Here is a 24,147-nt window from a genome sequence, read left to right as displayed (position 1 = left end):
ATTTGAGCCCGACTTTCCAGATCCCGTGCCCCTCTCCTCTGTCGATCCCAACATCTTCTCCTCACGCCAACAATGAACGTTGTTGGATCGGGCCAGATCCAGTGATCGCGGGTGGTAAGAAAGGTCGTTAGGGTTCTGGAGGTGAGCAATTGATTTCCTCTTCCTCTTGGTTCTTCTCGGCACCGATCAACGCTCGAGCGCCGGCCGCCGGCATCCGAGACCCCCAGCCGATCTCTCACTTTCAGTAGCATCGGGTCTACTTCCATCATTGTTCACCGAAGCTTGGAGAGATGCCCTAGATTCTGTTCACTTTCCGACACCACCAGTGAGATGCACCAACACCTGTATCTGTCGTCGGGGGTTGTGGTCGTCGGAGAAGGATCGATGCTAGAACTTCCTCTTCATGATCCGATTTGTAAGTGTGAGGTAGGTGGTTTTTAGCAAGTATGGTGAGACTCTTTTGTCTTTGTTTTCCTTCCTACCTGATCGATGGTTGTACTCATCTGATTTGCAGTGGGTTTGCAGATCCATTTAGTAGCATTATGGACCTATTGAATGTCGACCAACAATTGCTGATTTTGGGTATTTGATTGGGAAGACAACAATCACCATCTTGTTTGATCGTATGGCGGCAAGTATCTTCGAGTGAGTCAACAACAAAGTCGATTGGATTTGGGTAAGTTAGTTTAAAGGTTATTTGAATTCAGGTTTGAATTTGATATATGTGTTGAATCAGGGCTAAATTGGGTCAATTACTATGATTGGTTATGCTTATTGCAAGTCCAAATTCGAATGGATTAGTTAAGTTAATTGAGGAGTTAGATGATCCAATTAGGGTTTATAATTGGATCTGAATTTATGATAGTTTCTCGAGGATTTGATTTAGCTAATTTATGTATATGAAATTAGCTAAATCTGGATATTATGTATTACAGGACTCTGATTCGAGACGAGCATCTCGATGTTGGATTGGACTGGATTGGACCTGCTATTGGAGGCGGGTACCTTGACTTATCTTTTTGATATGTCTTGTTGATATGTCTAGTAGGGTATAGCCTTTAGTAATAATTATGTTCGTCCTTGTTTCGGTACGTCACTACGGGATACCTGTTTCATGCTTGTTTGCTCACCTGATATGCATTTTATGCTAGTACCCACATGATTATATATATATATGCTCAGAGAGATAGTGACATACCATGCTTGTTATGTTCAGGACCTAGGTTTTTGATATCCTATCTGACCTGTGTACTTTAGATCTTCGTATTTGACCATCGATATTATGATACTCATTTTATGTATATGGATATGGTTATGCTGATCAGTTTATTGCCATGCTTAGTGTCATGCATCATGATTGCATGCTGCGCGATTGTCGGCTCCACTATGGTTGAGCACATCGCCAGTTACATGTACTGCACACACCACCACTCATAGGTTAGTGGTATATCAGACAGGTGTGTGGCGGTTCTGCTGTTTGGCTCCGTTGGTCTGAGGACTCAGCGTGGTAGCCGGCAGACAGTTCCGCTCTGTTTGGCTCCGCTGACATTTAGTGTAGCAGCGTGACAGCCGGCAGACGGTGGACTCTGTTTGGCTCCGTTGCTCAGGTGACTCAGCGTTGTAGCCGGCAGAGATACCTCCCCGTCGTCGTGTACCGGGAGATGAGAGCATTGAGCTCCCCCATTTATGATTTGGGGTCAGAGGACAGGAGTACTCCGACAGCATCCCGTCCACTCACTCACTCATCAGGTGTAGTGATAGTAGAGTGCACGGTTGTCACAGCCCTACCCACTCGGTCTCACCATTGTATGTGAGATGACTGACTGGCGTCAGGGGTGACCAGGACGCATCATTGGCATCATACGCATTTTTTGCATTTACTACTTGTGTTTGCTGCACTTATATGCTGCATTTGGATGGATGCATATGTTTGACATGCATACAGGATTTATGGCACTTCCGGTCTGACGACCTGATTATTCTGATAGGTGGCCCTAGTGAGTACAGTACTCTTTAGCCTTTTCGATTATGCATTACCTTCTTTCGTTCAGGAGACTATACTCCATAGTTATTACTATTTGATATAGTTTACTATACATGTCAACTAGGTATCTGCTGAGTTGTTGAACTCACCCCCGTTAACACTATCTTTTTCAGGTACCAGGTTATTTATGGTGTCGCTTGGAGCATCCTGTCTGCTGGTCCCCACGTCACATCAGAAGACTTATCGGTTCACGTATGTTTTGTTTGTTTTATGTATCAGTTTGTTTAGCTCTGTACTCTGGTTTTATTTTTGGAGTGTTGACGTTGTTATGTGGTATTTTGTATTTATGTTATTGGTTGTGTAAGTCTAGCCGGTTAGCAGTTTTGGTGTTTTGGTTTTGGTACAGCCGAGTGAGCTGCTTTATTTTTTTTACTGCGTGGTTGTGTCAGCCAGAGGCTGAATTTGATATTAACTGTGTGGTGTTTGTTTTCTTTTATTGTTATTATTCCAGCCCCATGTGGCTGAGGTATATAGTGCTTGTAGAAAAGTTTCAGATTGTCCGCCGTACAGGGGAGATGCTGCCGAAATTTCTTCGGACAGAGACTCCTCTGGGGCGTGACAAAACTCGATAACTATATGAAGGAAAAATCACTGTCTACATGGGCACTGCTACAAAAATAGCAGCTGTTGCAGTGGGAGATGTTTTTCCTCTGATAGGAATAAAACATGGATTTTGAGAAATTGTCTTTACGTACCAAGTTTAGAAAGAACTAGATTTCAATTTCTAAACTATTCAAAGAACTTGATATTCTGCTTTTTTATAACAAAGTTGTTATCAAGATAAATAGGGAAGTTATCTGTTTTAGTACGTTGGTTGACAATTTATAATCCAATAACTCCCACGATACAACAAACAATAATTAATAACTCATCTTCTAACTCTAATAAGAGAATGCAACCTTTGGAAATGAACCAATCATATCTTTGGCATCTAAGGCTAGGTCATAGTAACTTAAGTAGGATTCAAAGAATAATAGCCGATGAACTTTTGGGTTCATTGGTGGTGAAAAACTTTCCAACCTACGAGTCTTACTTGGAAGGAAAAATGACCAAGAGGCTTTTTAAGTCTAAGGGGTATAGAGTCAAAGAAGTGTTGGAATTGGTTCATTTAGATTTGTATGGACCTATGACTATCCAGGTAGGAGGTGGTTTCGAATATTTCGTCTCTTTTATAGATGACTATTCGAGATACGAGTATATTTACTTGATGCGCCGCAAGTTTAAGTGATTTGATAAGTTCAAAGAGTACAAGGCTGATGTGGAGAAACGTTAAGGTAAAAGTATCAAGACACTACGGTGAGATTGTAGTGACGAGTACCTCTTAGGAGAGTTTAGGAGTCACTTATCAGAAGTCGGGATTCAATTCCAACTGACTGCACCTGGTACACCCCAACAGAATGGTATAGTAGAACGAAGGAATATGACTCTTATGGAAATAGTTAGATCAATGATGAGTTATTTAGAATTACCAAATTCGTTTTGAGGATATACTCTAGAAAAGGAAGTGAACATAGTACCTTCTAAAGTGAGAACCCTCTACTCCCATAGAATTATAGAATGGGTGTAAGCCTAGTCTAAAGCATATTCGTATTTCGGGTAGTTCAGCACATGTGCTGAAGGGAGACACTGATAAGTTGGACAAGAATTCACTTGTTTGTGGGTTATCCTAGAGAAATTAAAGGAGGTTTATAGTCCTTAAAAATCATAAGGTCATTGTAAGAATCAATACCCGATTTTTAGAAGAGGACTATGTAATGAACCACAAGCCCATAAGTAAATTTATTCTTAAGGAAATAATAAAGGACACATCTAATCTAGTACCAACTGTACAAGATGAAATATCATAAGAAACTGTAACACGTATCACAAATGATACACAATTGCACAAAGTGCCTCGTAGAAGTGGGAGGGTTGTTAAGCAACCTGAAAGATTCATGTTTTGGAGAATCTTTGGACTAGATCCTTAGTGAACATGATCCTAATTCCCGGACATATGATGAAGCACTCCAAGATAAAGATGCAGCATCTTGGCAAAGAGCAATGAATATAAAAATAGAATCTATGTATTCTAATAAAGTCTGGGAGCTTGTAGAACCACCAAATGGTGTAAAAGCCATTGAATTTAAATAGGTTTATAATAGAAAAAGAAGGACAGACGGGAAGGTGGAAACTTTCAAAGCAAGGTTTGTTGAAAAGGGTAAGGAAACCTTTTCATCGGTAGCCATGTTTAAGTCTATCCGAATTCTTTATCTTTTGCTACTCATATGGGTTATGAGATTTGGCAAGTGGATGTTAAAACAACTTTCCTTAATGGAAGTCTTGAAGAAAGCATCCATATAAAGCAACCAGAGGGGTTCATTGCAAAGGGCAAAGAACATCTAATATGTAAGCTCAATTGGTCTATTTATGGACTGAAGCAAAGCTTCAAGGTCTTGGAACATCCGGTAGTAATCCAGTCTTTTGGATTTATTCAATGTACGGATAAATCTTGTGTATATAAGAAGTGTGATGGAAACATGGTGGTATTTCTTATACTATACGTAGATGACATTTTTGATAGTTGGAAACAATATCAAAGTGTTGTCTGAAGTAAGGGTATGGTTGCCCAAGCAATTCGATATGAAGGATTTAGGAGAATGCGCACATATTCTTGGGATTAAAGTAATAAGGGATCACAAGAAAAGGATGTTGTGCTTGTCCCAAACTTCATATATCGATACAATCCTTGCTCATTTTAGCATGCAAGACTCCAAGAAAGGTTTTCTACTTTTTAGGCATGGAGTAGCTTTATCTAAAGAGATGTCTCCGAAGACATCAAAGGAGATAGAGGACATGAAGGCAGCTCCTTATGCTTCAGCTGTCGGAAACCTAATGTATGTTATGTTATTCACGAGATCGGATATCTATTTTGTTATAGACATGGTTAGTATATATCAAAAAAACCCAGGATAGGGACACTGGACTACCATAAAGCATATATTAAAGTACCTTAGAGGGATTAGAGGTTATATGCTAGTTTACAAGGCAAATGATTTGCTCCCTATAGGATATATGGATTTTGACTTCTAATCAGATAGGGAAAATAGTAAGTCGACCTCGGGGTTTTGTATTTACTTTAAGGAGGTGAAGCCATAACAATGGAGGAGTGTTAAACATAGATGCTTTCTGTACTCCACTATGGAAGCTGAGTATGTGGCAGCTTCTGAGACAACCATAGAAGTTGTATGGCTCAGAAACTTCACGATGAACTTAGATGTGATTCTTGGTTTGCCCAAAATTATTACAATATATTGTGATAATAAGTGGTGTAGTAGCAAACTCGAAGGAATCATAAGCCCATAAAGGAAATAAACACATAGAGCGCAAGTACCACCTAATACGAGACATCGTATAACGAGGAGAACTTGTTGTCGCCTAGATTGCATCAGATGATAACCTAGGAGATCCTTTCACTAAGGCCCTTAAAGCAAGAGCTTTTGATGGGCATGTTGAAGGGTTGGGAATCAGATGTATGGCAGCATTTATGGTAGCATAGTCTTTTAGTTTAAGTGGGAGATTGTTAGAGTGTATACTAAAAGCCAAGGTTTTGTATAAACATTTATTTAGAAATAAGAATCACATTGGTCAAATGTCTACATTTATAAGCTAAGTGTAGTTGTTCAATTAATTTACATTGTAGATAACATGGTGTGTGGTGTCACACATAGAAGATCATATTATCAATTCCTTATAAATTATAAACAGTAGCTCACGACTACGATGGAAAGGAACAAACCATTGGAATAGTCGTAGTGTAGTTTGATATTAGTTTATCTTAACTATAAAACTACACTAGTATGCTCTGAGTGTATTGAGCAGGATCATTTAAGGTAAGTTCTTTATGTACTGATTACATAAAAGAACAAGACCTTTGATATTATAGAAGTGTGTGCTCTTAATCCTGATATAATAACAAGCACATATATCTAGTATTTATTTTTTTGACGTATCAATGAGTGAGATTTAGTTCGATAAATCAAGAGGCCCGATAACACTACAACAAAAACTGCAAACGACAACGGTTTTAAGAGAAAGCGTTGAGTATTTGCTCAAAGACAACGGTTTTTGCCAAAACCGTTGTCTTTGAACTCCCCATTAAATATAAAAGACAATGGTTTTGGGAAAACTGTTGTCATTGAGCAATTTCTTTTTGAATCAACAACACTTTTTACAACAGTTTTCTAAAATTGTTGTCTTTAAGCGCTTTTTTAGGGGCTACGACAACAGTTTTAATAAAACTGTTGTCTTTGGCTTTATTCGTTTCGTCATTTCCCCTCGCAGTTTTGCTTTCCCTCTCTGCAAAAATCTTTTCGCGCCGTGTTTTCCTCTTAGCGTTCCCGAACCCTAAGCCATTTTTCTTTCCTCTCCTCGACTATCTCTTCACGCCATGACACCAAATGGAGCGCTTGCACGAGATTTGCAAGTGCCTCAAAACCCTAGTCGACTTCCTCCTCTGCCATTGCAATAGCCTTCCGAAGCACGACCCCAAGCCATGGAATCCTCCCTTCGACCTGTCGCAGCCGAAGCTTGATCCGCCTCTCACTGTCACCGTCTTCCTCTTCATTGTTACTGCTCTCTCGTCTCACTACCACTATGGTGAGTTATTCATTAGTTTGTTCCTGTGCAGGAAGGGCGGAGATCGAGGCGCCAAACAACTAACTGCATTTTCTGCCAAAGTTTCTAGGTTTTGCTGGATCTAAATCTGAAGAATGTTCAGCCGTTGTAGATCGGTTCCGGAGGATTGGGGCGAACCCGAGGAGTTCTACCCTATCAGGCCAGATTGCCGGGATGAGGTTCTCGCTTCTCGTTTCAAGCCCACTATTAGTTTCTCTTCTCCCTCAATTTTTTCCCCCTGTATTTTGCATCATTTATTTAGGTGAAAACAAGAGAAGGAAAGAAATTAAATCAAATGATTGATTTCTCTTGTTTAGTCAGAAGATAACTAAGAAGAAGAGGAAGAATGCAATTCCATTCCTTAACCACTTCCTTCCATCCTGCTATTTAGGTGAAACAAACAATGATTGTATGATGAAGTTTTTTTACCCCTTCATTCCTTTCCTTCTTTAGCATGCAACAAAACAGGGAGCCCCATGTCGAGCACATCAAAATGCATGTTTAGTTGCGTTACTGTACTATTTTAAAGGATCTAGGTCTTCAAGATGAACATTCTAATGCATGTGTCATCTTTCTTTGAATGTTTATGCTTTTCATCAAGTGTTAAAGGTTGTTCTTCTATCAATTCAGCCCGGAAAAACGCTTAGTGGAAGATGGTGGCGTTCTTCGTTCTCAGAAGAGGGACATTTGGACATTGCAAGAGTTCTTAGGAGGATACAAAGAGGGGTGAGTGATTTGTTGCACATATTACTGTTAGTGAACATTAGCGTAATTTATTTTATATCATTGTGTTAGGGAGTTCATCCGACAATAAAAGGAGAAGCTTGGGAGTTTCTACTTGGTTGTTATGACCCCAAAAGTACCTTCGACGAGCGCACGCACACTACAAGAAAAAAGCTAAACAACAACGCTTTTTTGGCGTTGTCGTATGTACTTAAAAAGTGATGTTGTAGATGGTGTTGTAGAAAGTCATATCAAAGACAACGCTTTAAAAGCGTTGTGGTTGGTCACAAAGACAACGCTTTTTAAGCGTTGTCTTTTCGTTCTTAAAAAGCGTTGTTATAGATGCTGTTGTAAAAATGCACATATCAAAGACAACGCTTTAAAAGCGTTGTGGTTGGTCACAAAGACAACGTTTTTTAAGCGTTGTCTATTCGTTCTTAAAAAGCGTTGTTAAAGATGCTGTTGTAAAAATGCACATATCAAAGACAACGCTTTAAAAGCGTTGTGGTTGGTCTCAAAGACATTGTTTTTTAAGCGTTGTCTTTTATTACTTAAAAACGTTGTCTTTTTAAATTTATAAAAAATAGTGTTTTTCTTAATTAAATAGCAAAAATTATAAAAAATACTCAAAATTTACATATAATTGAATATCCACAACCACAATCATTTTTATAATAAGACTATTTAACAAATAAATAAAACTTTATATTATACAAACAAAATGTATACATATTGATCCACAAATTAAATTTGTATCATACAAGTTATCCTTAACTTCATGACAATAATTTTTCAAACACACAAGTTTTACAAAACCTCATCATTGACTAACCCCTGTTGTTGGTGTCCATCGCATGGAATTGCTTCTTTAAGTCCAGCAATCTCTTCTTCTGAAAGGCTTTCAGCTATCACTCTTAGAGCCATCTTCTTCAACTTGTCATCAGCACACCTGGGGTTGTAGGCAATCAAGAAATTTTGTATGAAAACTTTCATACATGTAAATCTCGTACTAAATAATATGTCAATGTTATATATACATGTAATTCATACCGTAAGTGTGTTTATATCGTAACTGACAAGTTTTCTTTAGGGCCAACTTCTACTCAAGCTCTTTAAACACTGCATCAAAATAAAAAAATTGGCATTAGTTCTGTGCTAAATGAAAATCATATTTAGAGGAAAAAGCGGGAGTGTTGTAGATGGATATATTAACCAAGCATATTAATGTTTGACCTGTCTTTACAAGTTCTAAGCATATATATTAACCAAGCATATAACCTAAGAGGAATAAGTTACAAAATGCTACTTGATGTTTGACCTGTCTTTATTGGATTTTGCGGCCCCGGTCTTCTTGTAGCCAGGCACAATGTAATACTTGATGTTGACTCTACCTTTGCAGTTGTTTCGGCTTGAGGAGTGGCAAAGAATGGTGGAGTAGAGGATGGATTTCAGGTATTCATCCGTGCCATCGAGGAAATGACTCCAGTAGGTGACTAGCATGTTGACCAGGGCATGCTTGGAGAAGATGACTTGTTTCAGAAGCTTTTTAGATCAAAGATACGAAGTGCATTGTTATAAAACTAGATGCACGAACACTTGCTTATACGGTTCTTGAAATAAAATACATTCGTAACCGTCACTAGCCCAAGCTCAATAAGGAAAATTCACGGTAAATGTGCATAGTATACCTCAGATACTGCAGATGATAGGGAAGGCCAGAAGACAGTTTGACGCAAATATTGAGATTGCCCAAGCCAATCCATGGTACTAATCCTGACAGCTCCTCCAAATCGCACTGACTTGATTGTGTCCACCCATCCTTGTTCATCAGCTTGGAACCTTTGAAATGAAAGCTGCATTGGGTACATGGAAAAAACAACAAAAAGGGAGGATAAATGATAGCCACCAACCTAATTGTTCACAAATATCTGTATAAGTTATTAAGGGTGTTCATAGAAGTTGATCCTTTAGCCGTGTCTGTTAGATGGTCAAATCTAGGCGCCAACTCAAAAATGTTGGCGTCCAAGTGTTAGTGTTCAACTACTTCTGACAATGAAGTAGTAGCAGATAATCAAGAACACAAGAGAATCTGAAAGAGTCTATATTTCTTTCACTAGTAGCAGATAATGATTAGATTAGAAAGCAAAAGAACGCATACCACACCAGCTGCTCCTGCTGTTAAAGCCATAGGTGCAGTGACAGCGCTTAATCCAGATGAGCACATAACTGGAATCTGAACTGCTCGGGAAATGGAGTATGCAGCTGCTAGCGTTGGTGTGGCCTACATTTTAAAGAGGAAAAATATCACATTTTTCATCACAAGTGTGCTAAGATTTCTTATTCGTACTGTTGTTACCTTCTCGATCAAACCAAGGACACCAGGTTTTGATGGACTTGAGTATTTCCCTCCTTCAGTTTGGATTATATCAGCACCTTCCTGTTCCAGCAACTCTGCTAGCTTCACCTTTTTAAATTGAACAAAAAACAACGAGAGATTGTGTTAGTGACAAATCTCAGTTTACGAGGAAATAAATGAGCTACCTGATCAGGGAGACTAAGCATGTGTGGCACGGTTACAGACAGTGTAATGGATGGAAGAATCCTTCTAGTTTCTCTAGTGAGCTTTAGAATCTGACAATGGCACCACAGAATAGTGACGAGATAGAAATAGCTGAAAATACTCGAGGAACTGCAAGGAAAAGTACGATCATGATTCATATACCTGTTCAGGGGAAAACTGAATTCCCATCTCGTAGAAAGAATCATAATTTCCAATTTCCACCTGCATTTAGCACAAGGATTTTAATGTTTGGTATGACAGACAATCCGATCGAAACTAGTCAAGTTCATCGCATCCTAACCATTTGGGCACCTGCTTCCACTGCAGAAGGAAATGCCAAAGGGTCCACAGAGGAAACACAAATCTGCAAGAACAAGATCATCATAAGAAAGAAGAGCTGTGGAACTCTGAAAATGCGAGCTACTGAGGCAGCGAGCAATCTGCTTGAACAAGGTAATCATGCAGCGTTGGAACTCTGTCGTGAGCATCAAAGACCAAATATTACCAAATATTAAGATCACTGACAAACCAAATAATACCTTATTTTTAACAGCTATCTAGAGGATCTGGCTTTTTGACTTGAAGCTGGTTCAAAGAAGACAAATCAAATATACAAATACTAAGATGAAAGCATAATGAAGTAGTTAACTTTTTCTACTTTACCTGATTATAAGATCTACAGCTTCTTGCTCAGTATTTTGCTGCACGAGTAATTATTAGAAAAACAAACCCAATAGTGGAACAAAAGCTAGATAAAGAAACTAGATAATTTACACTGACAGAACTTTACAGAATAACATATAATACAGTGCTTTGTACTTGCATATTAATCCAGAAAACATCCTTTCACCTAAGTGACAATTTTTCCAAAACATCATCATTCACAAAACATCATCATACTTTCAAAGGAGAAGTAATTTACCATGAAACCATACTACCAGACTGTTTGGAATAAGTAATATCAACTTTTAATTTGTATATCATATATAGTTGAAGAAAATACTTTCGTTTAATGGCCTAAATTCAACACAAATTGACAAAGAAAAGTGTTTTTTTTTTGTTAATGCAAATATATTTAACCTCCAGCCTTTTCTTTGATATCGTTCGCTGTGGCCCAAGAAAGTTCCGGCGACTGCTTAATTACTTTACTCTTTTTTTGTATATATGAACATTTCTGAATTGGATTAGTTTCCATATGATCAATCTCTAAATTACTAAACTGCTGCTAAACAGCATTTAAGCTTTGTTCCTTTCTTCTAACGCTAATATTCGTCGATATTGAGATAGTTTATTTGAATAGCCCAGGTACAGTTAAATCTTATACAGAGCTTAGTTGGTTAACCAGTAAATTATTAACCAGCCGCCGCACTAACGATTCATGATCTTAGCAACTGTGTAAATAAGACCCTGGAAATCCTACAGCCCGAGTGAACCCAATCGGATTGTCGTAGCAAACACCCTTCACAACAACAGAGGCCCCTTGAGCCCCGACCTTCTCTACCCAAGTGGCCATAGCAATTCCAAAGCGACGAGTAACCTTAGTCGAGCAAGCAGTCTGGAACACCAACCACTGACATATCCTAACAAAAAATCAATTACAACAAGGTTAAACACAGAGAGCGACGTCAAGTTAACGATCAGATAACACCAATAATCCAGATGGATGGTTGTCACAAATTAAAACATCATCATTCACAAAACAGAAGTAGTACTACCAGACGACACGGCATCGAACGAACTCGGAGCAAAGGAACTGCCACTTCCAAAGGAGAAAGGAGAGGTCGAAATGCTGGTGATGGCAGGAGAGGAGGTAGCGGTAGCAGAAGAAGAGAATAGAGGGGACGCAGAGGAGGAGGCAGGAAACGGGGATACGAAGGATGGAGCTGGAGCAGACGTCGTCGGCACAGAAAAGGCGGGGGGAGATGAGGACGTAGCAAACGAAGGCACCGAAGGTGCGGCACTAGCTGACGAAGCAAACAGTGTCTGAGCCGAGGACAAGGCCGGCGCCGGCGCCGGAGGGGAAGCGGAAGTACCAAACAACGGAGAGGCAGCAGTGGAAGACGAACCGAAGCCGAAGTTGGGAGTCGAAGCCCCCAATCCAAAACCAAAATTAGGGCTTGAGGAAGCGGAAGGTGCGGCGGATGCTGAGGGAAAAGGGATGGGTTTGGGAGAAGAGACCGCCTGCGAGGAAAAGAGACCGGGGGTAGTAGAGGCGGAGGATGGAGCAGATGGCGAGAAAAGACTAGAGGTAGTAGAGGCGGAGGATGGAGCAGATGGCGGGAAAAGACTGAAGGTAGAAGCGGCGGAAGATGGAGCAGACGTCGAGAAAAGACTGGAGGTAGAAAAGGCTGAGGATGCGGCCGATGAGGAGCCAAAGGTTGAGAGGCCGAAGAGAGATGGGGAGGAACCGGCGGAGGAAGAAGCGCCTAGGGAGAAACCAGTGGCGGAAGATGAGGCGGCGCCAGCGGCGGTGGGAGCGAAGGAGAAGGGGGAGGCGGAGGAGAGGGAGAAAGAGGAGGAAGCGGAAGAGACTGAGGGTTTGGGTCGACTTGGAGGAGTTGGGCCGGCGTGAGGAGTTTTGCGTGAGGAGTTTGGGTCGAGATTAGGGTTCAGAGGAGATCACGCGGCAAGGAGAGGAGAAGGCGCTCGTGGAGAGGAGTGGAGAGGAGAAGGCACTCGTGGAGAGGAGAAGGAGAGGAGAAGGCACTCGTGGAGAGGAGTGGAGAGGAGAACTCGTGGAGAGGAGTGGTGAGGAGAAGGCGCGCGCGCGTTGAGGGTTTAGAGTTTAGCAAAGCGAGGGCTGCGAATTTATTTTAAGTGAGTTTAGGGGAAACATACACAACACTTTAAAAAACGTTTTTTAAAAAAATGTTGTCTTTGACCATAAACAACAACACTAAAGACAACACTTCATTAAAAACCGTTGTCTTTAGTAAAAAGTAAATACCATAGACAACGCTTTTCACTAAAAGCGTTGTAAAACAAAGAACGACAACGTTTTTATTAAAAAGTGTTGTCTATTGGGTGTTGTTGAATGCAAAAATTCTTGTAGTGGCAATTAAGAGAGAGTCGAAGGTAACAATACTACCAAATATTCCCATTTTGTTTATCTTCTCAAAGCCAATATGAAAGCATTTTTTTAATCAAAAGTTATGTTCTAAGTGATGCAACAACCATTTCAGTATAGTAAACTTATTATATATTAGTTCAGTTGACTTTTAATTGATACATTATATTTATATTTAGAAATAATTAAACTAGCGGGTGACAAAATTAAATACTATAAGATTAAATCTCAACATACTATGATGTGTGCCAAATTGTGCCAAAACAAAACCTTAACTTCTTGGAAGAGGAAGTTACAAAGAGTCTATTATAGTCAATGTTTTATTTTTCAATTTGGTGTCTGCAAGGGAGGAAGGAATGCAGGGAGGATGCAGGGGAGGAAGAAATTCATGAGGATCGATGCAGGGGAGGAAGAAATTCATGAGGCACTTCCAGAGTACTGGATAATACAATTATCTTAGTAGCCACACAAAATAGCTCCTTCAAAGACAGGAAGGGAGCTCAAATAAAAGACCTGTCCAGACAAGCATCCAGAAAAATCGATGGTGAAGCACCGGCTAGCTACTACATAGACAAGAAGGAACTTTGGGAAATTCAACAACTTAGCCGTATTTGGGAAATTCAACAACTTAGCCGTATTTTGTAGTTCAACCGTACAATTTTAGTCTAGTGCAAGGCCTTGGTCTTGACTTCACATATGGTATTGCAATATGTTCTTGTGCTTTACAACTTTGGGTTGGGAGGTTCCTGATTTCGAATAGAAAGACTAATGGTGGAGAAACTATTACAGATTTGTTTCCTGTAATTTTGAGTAGCCTGTAAGTAATCTTTGTTATGAAATCTACATTCATCTCCAGTATATCTTTTCATTTTCTCTCTAGGATATCTTTTGTTCTCATTAAGTCTGTCATTTTCAGGGGACTTAATCAAGCAGCTATCAATTTCTATTCATTTGAGCAAGGGACAATTGATGCTTACAAACTTTTTGAGATGATAAGCTGTTCAAATTCTTCTCTTAATTAGGATGGAAGTACCTTAGCTACAATGCAAGGAAATATTGAGTTCAGGAATGTTTACTTCAGCTATCTTTCACGTCCAGAAATTCTCATACTGAGTGACTTTTACCAAAATGTACCTGCTAGAAAAATTGTGGCCCTTGTTGGTAGAAATGATTCTAGAAAAAGTAGTATAATTCCTCTTATGGAGCGTTTCTATGATCTTACCTTAGGTTTGTCTTCTTTGACTATGTTTTCCTATCGTACACTAATGTACATTTCATTGATGCTTGACAGTTTCGTCTTGATTTCTTGATGCAGGTGAAGTTCTATTGGATGGGGAGATATAAAACATCTGAAGTTGGAATGGTTGAGAAGCCAAATTGTACTAGTTACCCAGGAACCAACTTTGTTAAGTTTGAGCATCAAGGATAATATAGCTTATGGAAGATCTGCTACATCTGATCAGATTGAAGAAGCTGCTAAAACAATTCATGCACATGATTTCATAACTTCTCTTGAAATGGGATACGAAACTTAGGTTGATCTTGCACATGTTTAATTTTGAGCTTGTCTTTTGATCATGTTTAATTTTGGGTGAGTCTCATTTGATATTCTATTTTGCATTACACTTATTGAACATGATGCAATATAGGTTAGTAGGGCTGGTTTAACATTGACTGAAGAACAGAAAATAAAAATCTCAATAGCTCGTGTTGTGCTTGCAAATCCTTCTATTCTTCTACTGGATGAGGTCACAAGTGGACTTGATTTTGAGGCCGAAAAGGTTGTTCAAGAGGCTCTCTGGATATTCTCATGTTGGGGAGATCCACTATTATAATAGCTAGACGCCTTAGTCTTATTCTTCTCTATATTTAACTCTAGAAGTTCTTTCAAATTTTTATTTACAGATACATGACAATTCTTTCCTTTAAATACACTTGCAAATTTGCTGGATTTTGTTACATTTACATGCCTTTTCTTCAGCCATTTAATTTGCACTTGATAGTGTTAAAAGTATACAGGTTCTAAACATGTTTCCTCTCAAACACATACATATCTGTCTGATTCTTTGCTATTTTTCCAAAAGTTAGTTTATAGATGAAAAATTTACAAAATTTACTATTTTCAATGCTTGGCATTTACTTCAGGGATCTATTATTTTGCCAACTATAATCTTAGGGCAGTTGTCAAAATGTCATTATCGTGGTTATAGATAAAAATTGATGTAGTATCTGTCTGAAATTTCAATATTAGCAATATGATTGTCTAGAAATGTTTTCTCACTTATACATGACGTATAACATAGATGGTAGGAAAATTGAGCACTATATGGTAGTTACATTTTAAAAATACTAAGATTATGCTTTATGATGCACTGAATCCCTGGTGTTTTGACTCATGATATCCTAGAATAGTTAACATTAATTTTTTCTCTTTGTGAGATGCACTTCCTTACATCATTTCATGGATATGCAGGTTTCAAGTTGTTCTTCTATAGTATCAAATGGACTGCAAGAAGTTCCTACAATGCATTAAAGAGAAGAAGAAGAGAATTCTGGATCATAAAGAGGCCTCCTTGAAATGGAAGCAGAAGCTTAAAGCTTGGTTGTTTGTTAATTTTTGAAATTTGAAGATAACATTTTTATGGATTGAATGTAGTAAATATTTAGTTTTGTATTGGTGGTTTGTTTATATTAAATAAAGATTGGTTGTTTGTTATTATCATGTTACAACATGAACATTAAAGACAACGGTTAGAAATATTGTAAAAAGTATGTAAACATAACGGATTTTTTTTTATATATAAAAAGTGATAAAAGACAACAGTTTTATCGTTTGTAAAACATATTAAAATTATCTACCACAATGGTTTTAAAATTAATCTGTTATAAAAAGAGTCTACCACAACAGTTTATTTCTGTTGTTGAAATTATCCACCACAACGGTTTTAAAACGTTGTCGTATCCTTCGTAAACAAATTTTGAGCATATAAATAACAACGGATAAAAATCGTTGTCAAATGTCTACAAAGACAACGGATTCAAAACCGTTGTCGTAGGGCAATACATTCTACAACGCCCTCAGTTACAACGATTTTTTGACCCTACGACAACGGATAATATCCGTTGTCGTTTGCAGTTTTTGTTGTAGTGTAAGTTGGGAAATGATATTATTTATAGTGTGTGTTGTTGATTATAGAAGGAAACTATGTCCTAGTAATCTAGGTTGATGATGTCCCCAAGAGGAGCTCATAAGGATTGTCATGTAAACCCTGCAGGTGGACTTAGTCCGACATAATGATAAGGTTGAGTGGTACTACTCTTGGAGCTAGATATTAATTAAGTGAGTTATCAGTGACTCATTTAATTAGTGGGCATTCTATATCTTAAACACAGGGAGACTAACACACTCATGATAAGAAGGAGCCCAAAATATAATTTGGGATTGGCGCGGTAGTTCAATAATAATTCTTTAGTGGTATGAATTATTATTGATAAAATTAAGTTGGGTGTTCGGGGAGAACACGAGAAGCATAATTTCATCGGGAGACCAAAACCAATTCCTCCTCTCGGTCCCTATCGTAGCCTCTTATTTATAAAGTATTATACCCACCCATACCCACCTTCTTACCCATCCTTATGTGGCCAACCAAGCCAAGCTTGGAGCCCAAGCAAGGGCCGGCCAAGACATGGCTTGGATGGGTTGAAGTGTGGCCGCCCTAGCTTGAGTCCAAGCTTAGGTGGCCGACCACAATAAAATTAAAAGGATTTTATTTTTTAAAATTTTTCTTATGTGGATTCCATGATTTTAAAAGAGAGTTTAAAATTTAAATATTTCCTTTTATAGCTTTCTACAAAAGATTAAGTGAAAGGTTTGATATCTTTCCTTATTTGTAGTCGAAAGGAAGATTTTATTTTTTGATAAAACTTTCCTTTTTTAACCATCCTCATGATTTAAAAGAGAGTTTTAAAATTAAATCTTTCCTTTTATAGTTTCTACAAAAGATTAAGAAAAGATTTGATATCTTTCCTTATTTGTAGATTGAGAGGAAGATTTTAATTTTAAAGATAACTTTCCTTTTTGGAAATCATCCACATGTTTTAATAGAGAGATTTTAATTTATAAAATTTCCTTTTATAACCAACCATGAAGGGAAAATTAATAGAAAAATTTTTATTTTAAAAATTTCCAGAAACAAATTAGGAAGTTTTAATCTTGTGTTTAAAACTTTCCTTGCTTGGATGATAGAGAGGTGGTCGGCCACATTAAGTTTGAAAGGGAAATGTTTTATTAAACTTTCCTTTCATTGGCTAAGAGAATAAGGAAGTTTTTATAAAACTTTCGTTATTTGCCAAGACCAAGGAATAAAAAGAGAGGGTAGAGGTGCCTCATCTCATAACTTAGGTTCTAGTTTTCCTCTCTTCTATTTCTTTGGTTGGTGGCCGACCCTTCTCATCCTCTTCCTCTCCTCCTTTTCTTCTTCATTGGTAGCCGGCGACATCAACTCTCAAGGAGCTTGTTGGTGGCCGGATTTTGCTTGGAGAAGGAGAGAAAGGAGGTTTTGTTTCTAGCATCCCTTGGAGCTTGGTGGTGTGGCTGAACCTCATCTATTCTTGGAATTCTTTTGGTGGCCGAAACTCACAAGAAGAAGGAAGCTTGGGTGGTTCTCATCTCGGTAGATCATCGCCCACACGACGTTCGAGATAAGAAGAGGAATACGGTAGAAGATCAAGAGGTTGTTGTTATAAAGAAAGGTATAACTAGTAATTTCTATTCCGCATCATATTAGTTTTCTTTATATAGTTTTTGAAATACCAAACACAAAAGGCATATGATTCTAGGTTTCGAATTTATGATTCGAATTTGTGTTTTTTGTTATTATTTAAATTTGTAATTCAATTATTCTTTTTGGTTAAACCTAGGGTTATATAAGAAAATTAAATATTAAATTTCTTTAAAAGGCTTTGTCTAGGAAGTGGTGGATGCTCCCATATCCAAGAAGGCCTAGTGCCTCGTCATGTTTAACCTGGAAGCTAATTTCTAAAATTAATATTTAATTAAATTTGTAACATGGGTAGATTTGGATCAATAATGTTAAGCATCGTTTGCGATCGAAGTATAAACCACTAAGAACAGATAAGTTAAATTTGGAATCAATAATGTTATGTTCCGTTTGTGATTCCTAATTTAATTTCTAAAGAACACAATATGTTGTTAGTAAAGGTTCAGGACTTGTACAAAATTTTTGTACAAGGGAACCAGTATGATATTCCGCATAGCAACCAACAATGGGTTACTCTGCTAACCATGCCCACGGTAAAACAGATATCCGGTCTCGTACATAGCATCACATACATTAGGCTTCCTACAACCAAAGCATAAGGTATCGCCTTCATTTTATCTATCTCCTTTGATGTCTTAGGAGACATCTCTTTAGATATGGGTACTCCATGCTGAAAAGGTAGACAACCTTTCTTGGAGTTTTGCATGCTAAAACGAGCTACGATAGTATTGATATATGAAGCTTGGGATAAGGCTAATATCTTTTTCTTGCGATCCCTTATTACTTTGATCCCAAGAATATGTCCATATTCTCTTAAGTCCTTCATATTGGATTGCTTGGACAACCATACCCTTACTTCTAACAACACTTTGATATTGTTGCCAACTAACAAAATGTCATCTGTGTATAGTACAAGAAATACCACCACATTTCCATCACACTTCTTGTATACACAAGACTCATCTGGACACTGAATAAATCCATAATACTAGATTACTTCATTAAACCGGATGTTCCAATATCTCGAAGCTTGCTTCAGTCCATAAATAGACCGATTGAGCTTACATACAAGATGCTCTTTGCCCTCCGCAATGAATCCCTCTAGTTGCTTTATATGAATGTTTTCTTTAAGACTTCTGTTAAGGAAAGCTGTCTTGACATTCATTTGTCAAACCTCATAATCCATATGAGCAGCAATAGATAAAAGAATCCGGATAGAGTTAAGCATGGCTACCAGTGAAAAGGTTTCCTCATAATCGATTTCCTCTTTCTGAGTATACCCTTTTGTAACAAGCCTTACTTTGAAAGTTTCCATCTTCCCATCTGTCCCTCTTTTTCTTTTGTAAATCCATTTACATCCAATGGCTTTTACACCATTTGATGGTTCTACTAGCTCCAAGACCTGATTAGAATACATAGATTTTATTTCAGAGTTCATTGCACTTTGCCAAAATGCTGCATCTTTATCTTGGAGTGCTTCATCATATGTCCGGGGATCAAGTTCATGTTCACCAGGGATCAAGTCCGAAGACTCTCCCAAGAACATGAATCTATCAGGTTGCCTAACAACCCTCCCACTACAACGTGACACTTCTTCTAATTGTGCATTATTTGTGACATGTGTTGCAGTTTCTTGTGGTATCTCATCTTGTACAGTTGGTACTAGTTTAGACGTGTCTTCTCTAATTTTCTTAAGAATAATTTCACTCATGGGCTTGTGGTTCATTACATAGCCCTTTTTTAAAAATCGAGCATTGGTGCTAACAATGATCTTCTGATTTTTAAGACTATAAACCTCCTTTCGTTTCTCTAGGATAACCCACAAACAAGTGAACTCCTGTTCATAATTCTAACTTATTAGTGTCTCCCTTCAGCACATGTGCTAGACTATCCCAAATCCGAATATGCTTCAAACTAGGCTTACGCCCATTCCACAATTCTATGGGAGTAGAGAGTACTGACTTAGAAGGTACTATGTTCACTGCCGTTTCCAGAGTATATCCCCAAAATGAATTTGGTAATTCTGAATAACTCATCATTGATCTAACCATTTCATAAGAGTCATATACCTTCGTTCTGCCACACCATTCTGTTGGGTGTACTAGGTGCAGACAGTTGGGATTGAATCTCAGCCTCTAATAAGTAACTCCTAAACTATCCTAAGAGGTACTCTCTACCACGATCAGACCGTAGTATCTTGATACTTTTACTATGACGTTTCTCCACATCAGTCTTGTACTCTTGAACTTATCAAACCACTCAGACTTGCGGCACATCAAGTAAATGTACCCGTATCTCAAATAATCGTCTATAAAAGAGATAAAATATTCGAAACCACCTCTTGCCTGGATAGTCATAGGTCCACACAAATCATAATGAACCAATTCCAACACATCTTTAGCTCTATACCCCTTGGCCTTAAAAGGTCTTTTGGTCATTTTCCCTTCCAAGCAAGACTCGCAGGTTTGGAAAATATTCCACTACCAATGAACCCAAAAGTCCATCGGCTATTAACCTTTGAATTATATTCAAGTTAATATGACCTAGCTTTAGATGACAAAGATATATTTGGTTCATTTTCGAAGGTTGCTTTCTCTTATTAGAGTTAGAAGATGTGTTATTAATTTTCATTTGTTAAATCATGGGAGTTATTGAATTTAGAGTATATAAATTGTCAACCAACATACCAGAACAGATAACTTCCCTATTTTTTTTAATAACAACTTTGTTATCAAAATAGACAAAATATCCATCCTTGATTAATTTAGAAACTGAAATCAAGTTCTTTCTAAAACTTTGTACATAAAGATAATTTCTTAAAATTAATATTTTATTCCTATAAACATCTCATACTGCAACAGCTGCTACTTTGTATTAGTGTCCATGTAGATGGTGATTTAGTCGTCGGGTTTCCTAGAACCCTTGCAATGAATTACAGACATGATCTGTAGCTCTCGTATCTACACACCAGGTACCGGTAGATAACACCACTAAACATGTTTCAACAACTAATGAAATAGAATACACATTTATTGTTCTCATTTCTGAGAGGACAGCCCACCTTAGTATCCAAGTTTTGTTTCCAATCATTATAATTGGGACTAGTAAGTCTATTCTCTAGTATAACAGCTAGGGAATTGAAATACAAAGAATCACAAAATATTTGATCAAGACCAACACCTCAAAACCCATGAATTTTGTATTTCATGTTAGTGTGGACGTATACAAATTCAATCATTAATTTATTATCTTATTATCCTAATTTTATGATAAATAAAATTAATAGTTGGTCTATCTTCGATCAAATATTTGGTCAAAACCTTAGAATTTAAAATAATATTGATTCCTCAAATAATATCATTTAAATTCACCAACACCTCAAACACCGTGAATTTTGTATGCCACGATAGTGTGGACGTATACAAATTCAAACATTTGTAAGAGGAGGGTTTATCCATTAATTATCTTGTCAACTAAAATTACCTCAAACACCATGAATTTTGTATGCCACGATAGTGTGGGTGTATACAAATTCAATCATTTGTAAGAGGAGGTTTTACCCATTAATTTTATTTTGTTAACCTAGCTTTATGACAAATAAAATTACCTCAAACACCATGAATTTTGTATGCCACGATAGTGTGGACGTATACAAATTCAATAATTTGTAAGAGGGGCTTTTACCTAGCTTTATGACAAATTAATAGTTAGTTTTTCTTCAGTCAAATAATAGTAGTGACTCTGATGGGGAGGATACTATTAAATGTGCCTAAGTGTATACCATTACTTGATACTAAGTCTACTAAATAGAATTGTGCCCCTTCAGATGGAGAAGATCACACACATTCTAAATAATATCCTATAATCATCCATTAAGGAAGTTTGATCTAGTGATCCGTAAACAAACTCATCCGATATGGAGGAAGGCACTTAGAGCCAATGCACAAGTTTGAATGCATCACTTACAAACCAGTAATGGAGACCGTGGAATTTAATTAAATTCCTCTCCCACTTAGTTATTTAGAACGAGGAATCTTAACATGGACATAAGCACACAAACACAAGCACACACAACATAAAAGGCAATAAATAAGAAAATAATTTTCTAACTATTATGGCCTTTATCCATAGCTATCCTCCGTGTGCTATCAACCCTAACTACTGCCATCTTTAGCCACTACCATCGGGTCTAGTCGTCGCATCTATCTTGCTTCTTTTTCTACTGCACCTCTGGTCCTCAAATAGTCCCACGCTTCGCAAAGATACGATTCACGACAAAAATAAAATTTTACATTTATCTATCCTATATTCTACGAAGGAATGTACATATAATTTAGATCGAACAAAATGTAAAATCCGAATAACTAATACAACTCCTGCTGTATTTAATATTACAATCATGCACACACATAAAATGCCCTCGACATGTCTGAGGGTCCAATCACACACAACCACAACATGGCCATAATAGTTGGATCTAGGATGTCTATAACCATAGAGTTAATCTATTTTCACATCCTACTATTATCATGCCTAAATTATGTATGACATGTACATAATTAAACTAAAAACCAAACACACAGAGGCTAAAACTTGGCTCTGATACCAATTGTTGGTTGCAACTTGGAATACCGTCCTAGTTCTCCTGTACAAAAATTTGTACAAGTATAGAACTATCCTAGCTACCCATGTACTCTACTGAAGTTAAATTTGGATTGTAAACGATGCTTAACACATTATTAATCCAAATTATCCTTCAGAAGTTAAACTTGGATTGGAAACGATACTTAACATTTTTACTCCAAGTTTAACCGATGTGATCTTCCTAAGTTAAACCATATTACAGAAGTTATCAAATATCTATTTCAAAGATCGACTTCTAGGTTAAATATGGCGAGGCACTAGGCCTTCTTAGGTTTGGGATCATCCACCACTTCCTAGACAAAGCCTCACAAAGAAATTAGATATTTAAGTTCTTATAGTAAACTAGGTTTAACTATAGAGACCTCAATATAAATACATTATCGAAACATGAAATCGAAAAATAAAATCGATAACAAAAACGATAATTAAAAACTGATAACCTCTTGTGTTTGGTTTTTCAAGATCTATACAAAAAGATGAACTAGTTATGATACGGAAACTAATAACTAGTTATACCTTTTGTAACTTATAGACCTCTTGATCTTCTGTTGTATTCCCCTCCTTCTCTTGGACGTCGTGTGGGTGACGATCTTCCAAGATGAAATCCACCTAAGCTTCTTCCTTTGCTTCTAAGATCCGGCCACCAACTAACCTCCAAGGGATGCTAGACAAGAGAGCTTCCTTCTCTTCTTCTTCTCCTTCAAGCAACCGGGCACCAAGAGATTTCCACACTAGATGTCGCCGATCACCAAGAGAGAAAACAAAAGGAGAAGAGAAAAGGACAAGGGCTGGCCACCAAGGATTGGAAGAGAGGAATAGAAGATGTCTTGTCTCATGAGGCACCCCTCCATCTCTTTTATAATCCTTGGTCTTGGCAAAAAAGAAAAGTTTTAAACATAATTAAAACTTCCTTATATTCCTTGCCAATGACTAAAAAGGAAAGTTTTAAAACAAAAAATTAAAACTTCCTTTTATACTTGTCATGGCCGACCCTATGCTTGTGCTCCAAACAAGAAAAGTTTTAAACCCAAAATTAAAACTTCCTTATTTATTTCTGGTAAGAAATTTTAATAAAATTTTTTTCTTTTAAATCCCTTGTTGGTTATAAAAGGAAAATTTTATAAATTAAAATCTCTCTTTTAAAACATGTGGATGGTTACAAAAAAAGGAAAGTTTTATCAAAAATTAAAATCTTCCTTTTAACTACAAATAAGGAAAGATATCAAATCTTTCTCTTAATCCTTTGTAGAAAGCTATAAAAGGAAAGATTTTAAAATTTAAAAACTCTCTTTTAAAACCATGGCTTCCACAAAAGGAAAGATTTTAAAATTAAAACACCCTTTTATTTTAATGTGGCCGACCACCTTGCTTGGGCTCCAAGCTTAGTCGGCCATAAACTTGGCTCTCTCCTTTGGCTTGGCCGGCCCTAGCTTGGGCTCCAAGCTTGGCTTGGCCAGCCACAATAAGATGGGTAAGATGCTTGGCTATAAATGGATATAAGGCTTTATAAATAAGAGGCTACAATAGGGACCGAAAGGAGGAATTGGTTTTGGTCTCCCGATGAGCTTAAGCTTCCCGTGTTTGCCCCGAACACCCAACTCAAGTTGATCAATAATAACTCATACCACTAAAGAGTTATTATTGCACTACTGCACTAATCTCATATTACAATATG

The 24,147-nt window shown here is 37.6% G+C and overlaps 1 protein-coding gene across 1 annotated transcript; it reads right to left on the bottom strand.

Annotated features, from left to right (window-relative positions):
* Positions 1 to 9,533: 9,533 nt before the first annotated feature.
* Positions 9,534 to 10,365, bottom strand: LOC122033896 (uncharacterized protein ycf23-like). The gene is made up of 5 exons (XM_042593046.1): positions 10,282 to 10,365; positions 10,143 to 10,202; positions 9,962 to 10,051; positions 9,777 to 9,884; positions 9,534 to 9,701 (listed from the first exon to the last, which is right to left on the bottom strand). Exons 1-5 carry the CDS (start codon positions 10,363 to 10,365, stop codon positions 9,534 to 9,536), a joined length of 510 nt encoding a protein of 169 aa, XP_042448980.1.
* Positions 10,366 to 24,147: the final 13,782 nt, after the last annotated feature.

The sequence above is a fragment of the Zingiber officinale genome, chromosome 11B, assembly GCF_018446385.1.
Source record: "Zingiber officinale cultivar Zhangliang chromosome 11B, Zo_v1.1, whole genome shotgun sequence".
NCBI lineage: Eukaryota > Viridiplantae > Streptophyta > Magnoliopsida > Zingiberales > Zingiberaceae > Zingiber > Zingiber officinale.
The sequence above is the reverse complement of the archived record's forward strand: the minus strand, read 5'-3'. Positions and strand labels throughout refer to the sequence as shown.

What these genes read in the sequence shown, in the direction of transcription:
- LOC122033896 (XM_042593046.1), bottom strand. Translation starts at nt 10,365, where the DNA reads ATGATGATCTTGTTCTTGCAGATTTGTGTTTCCTCTGTGGACCCTTTG. An exon ending in TGCTTAGTCTCCCTGATCAG is followed by an intron (nt 9,885 to 9,961) that starts GTAGCTCATTTA and finishes CAATTTAAAAAG; the next exon opens with GTGAAGCTAGCAGAGTTGCT. An exon ending in TCCTTGGTTTGATCGAGAAG is followed by an intron (nt 9,702 to 9,776) that starts GTAACAACAGTA and finishes TTTAAAATGTAG; the next exon opens with GCCACACCAACGCTAGCAGC.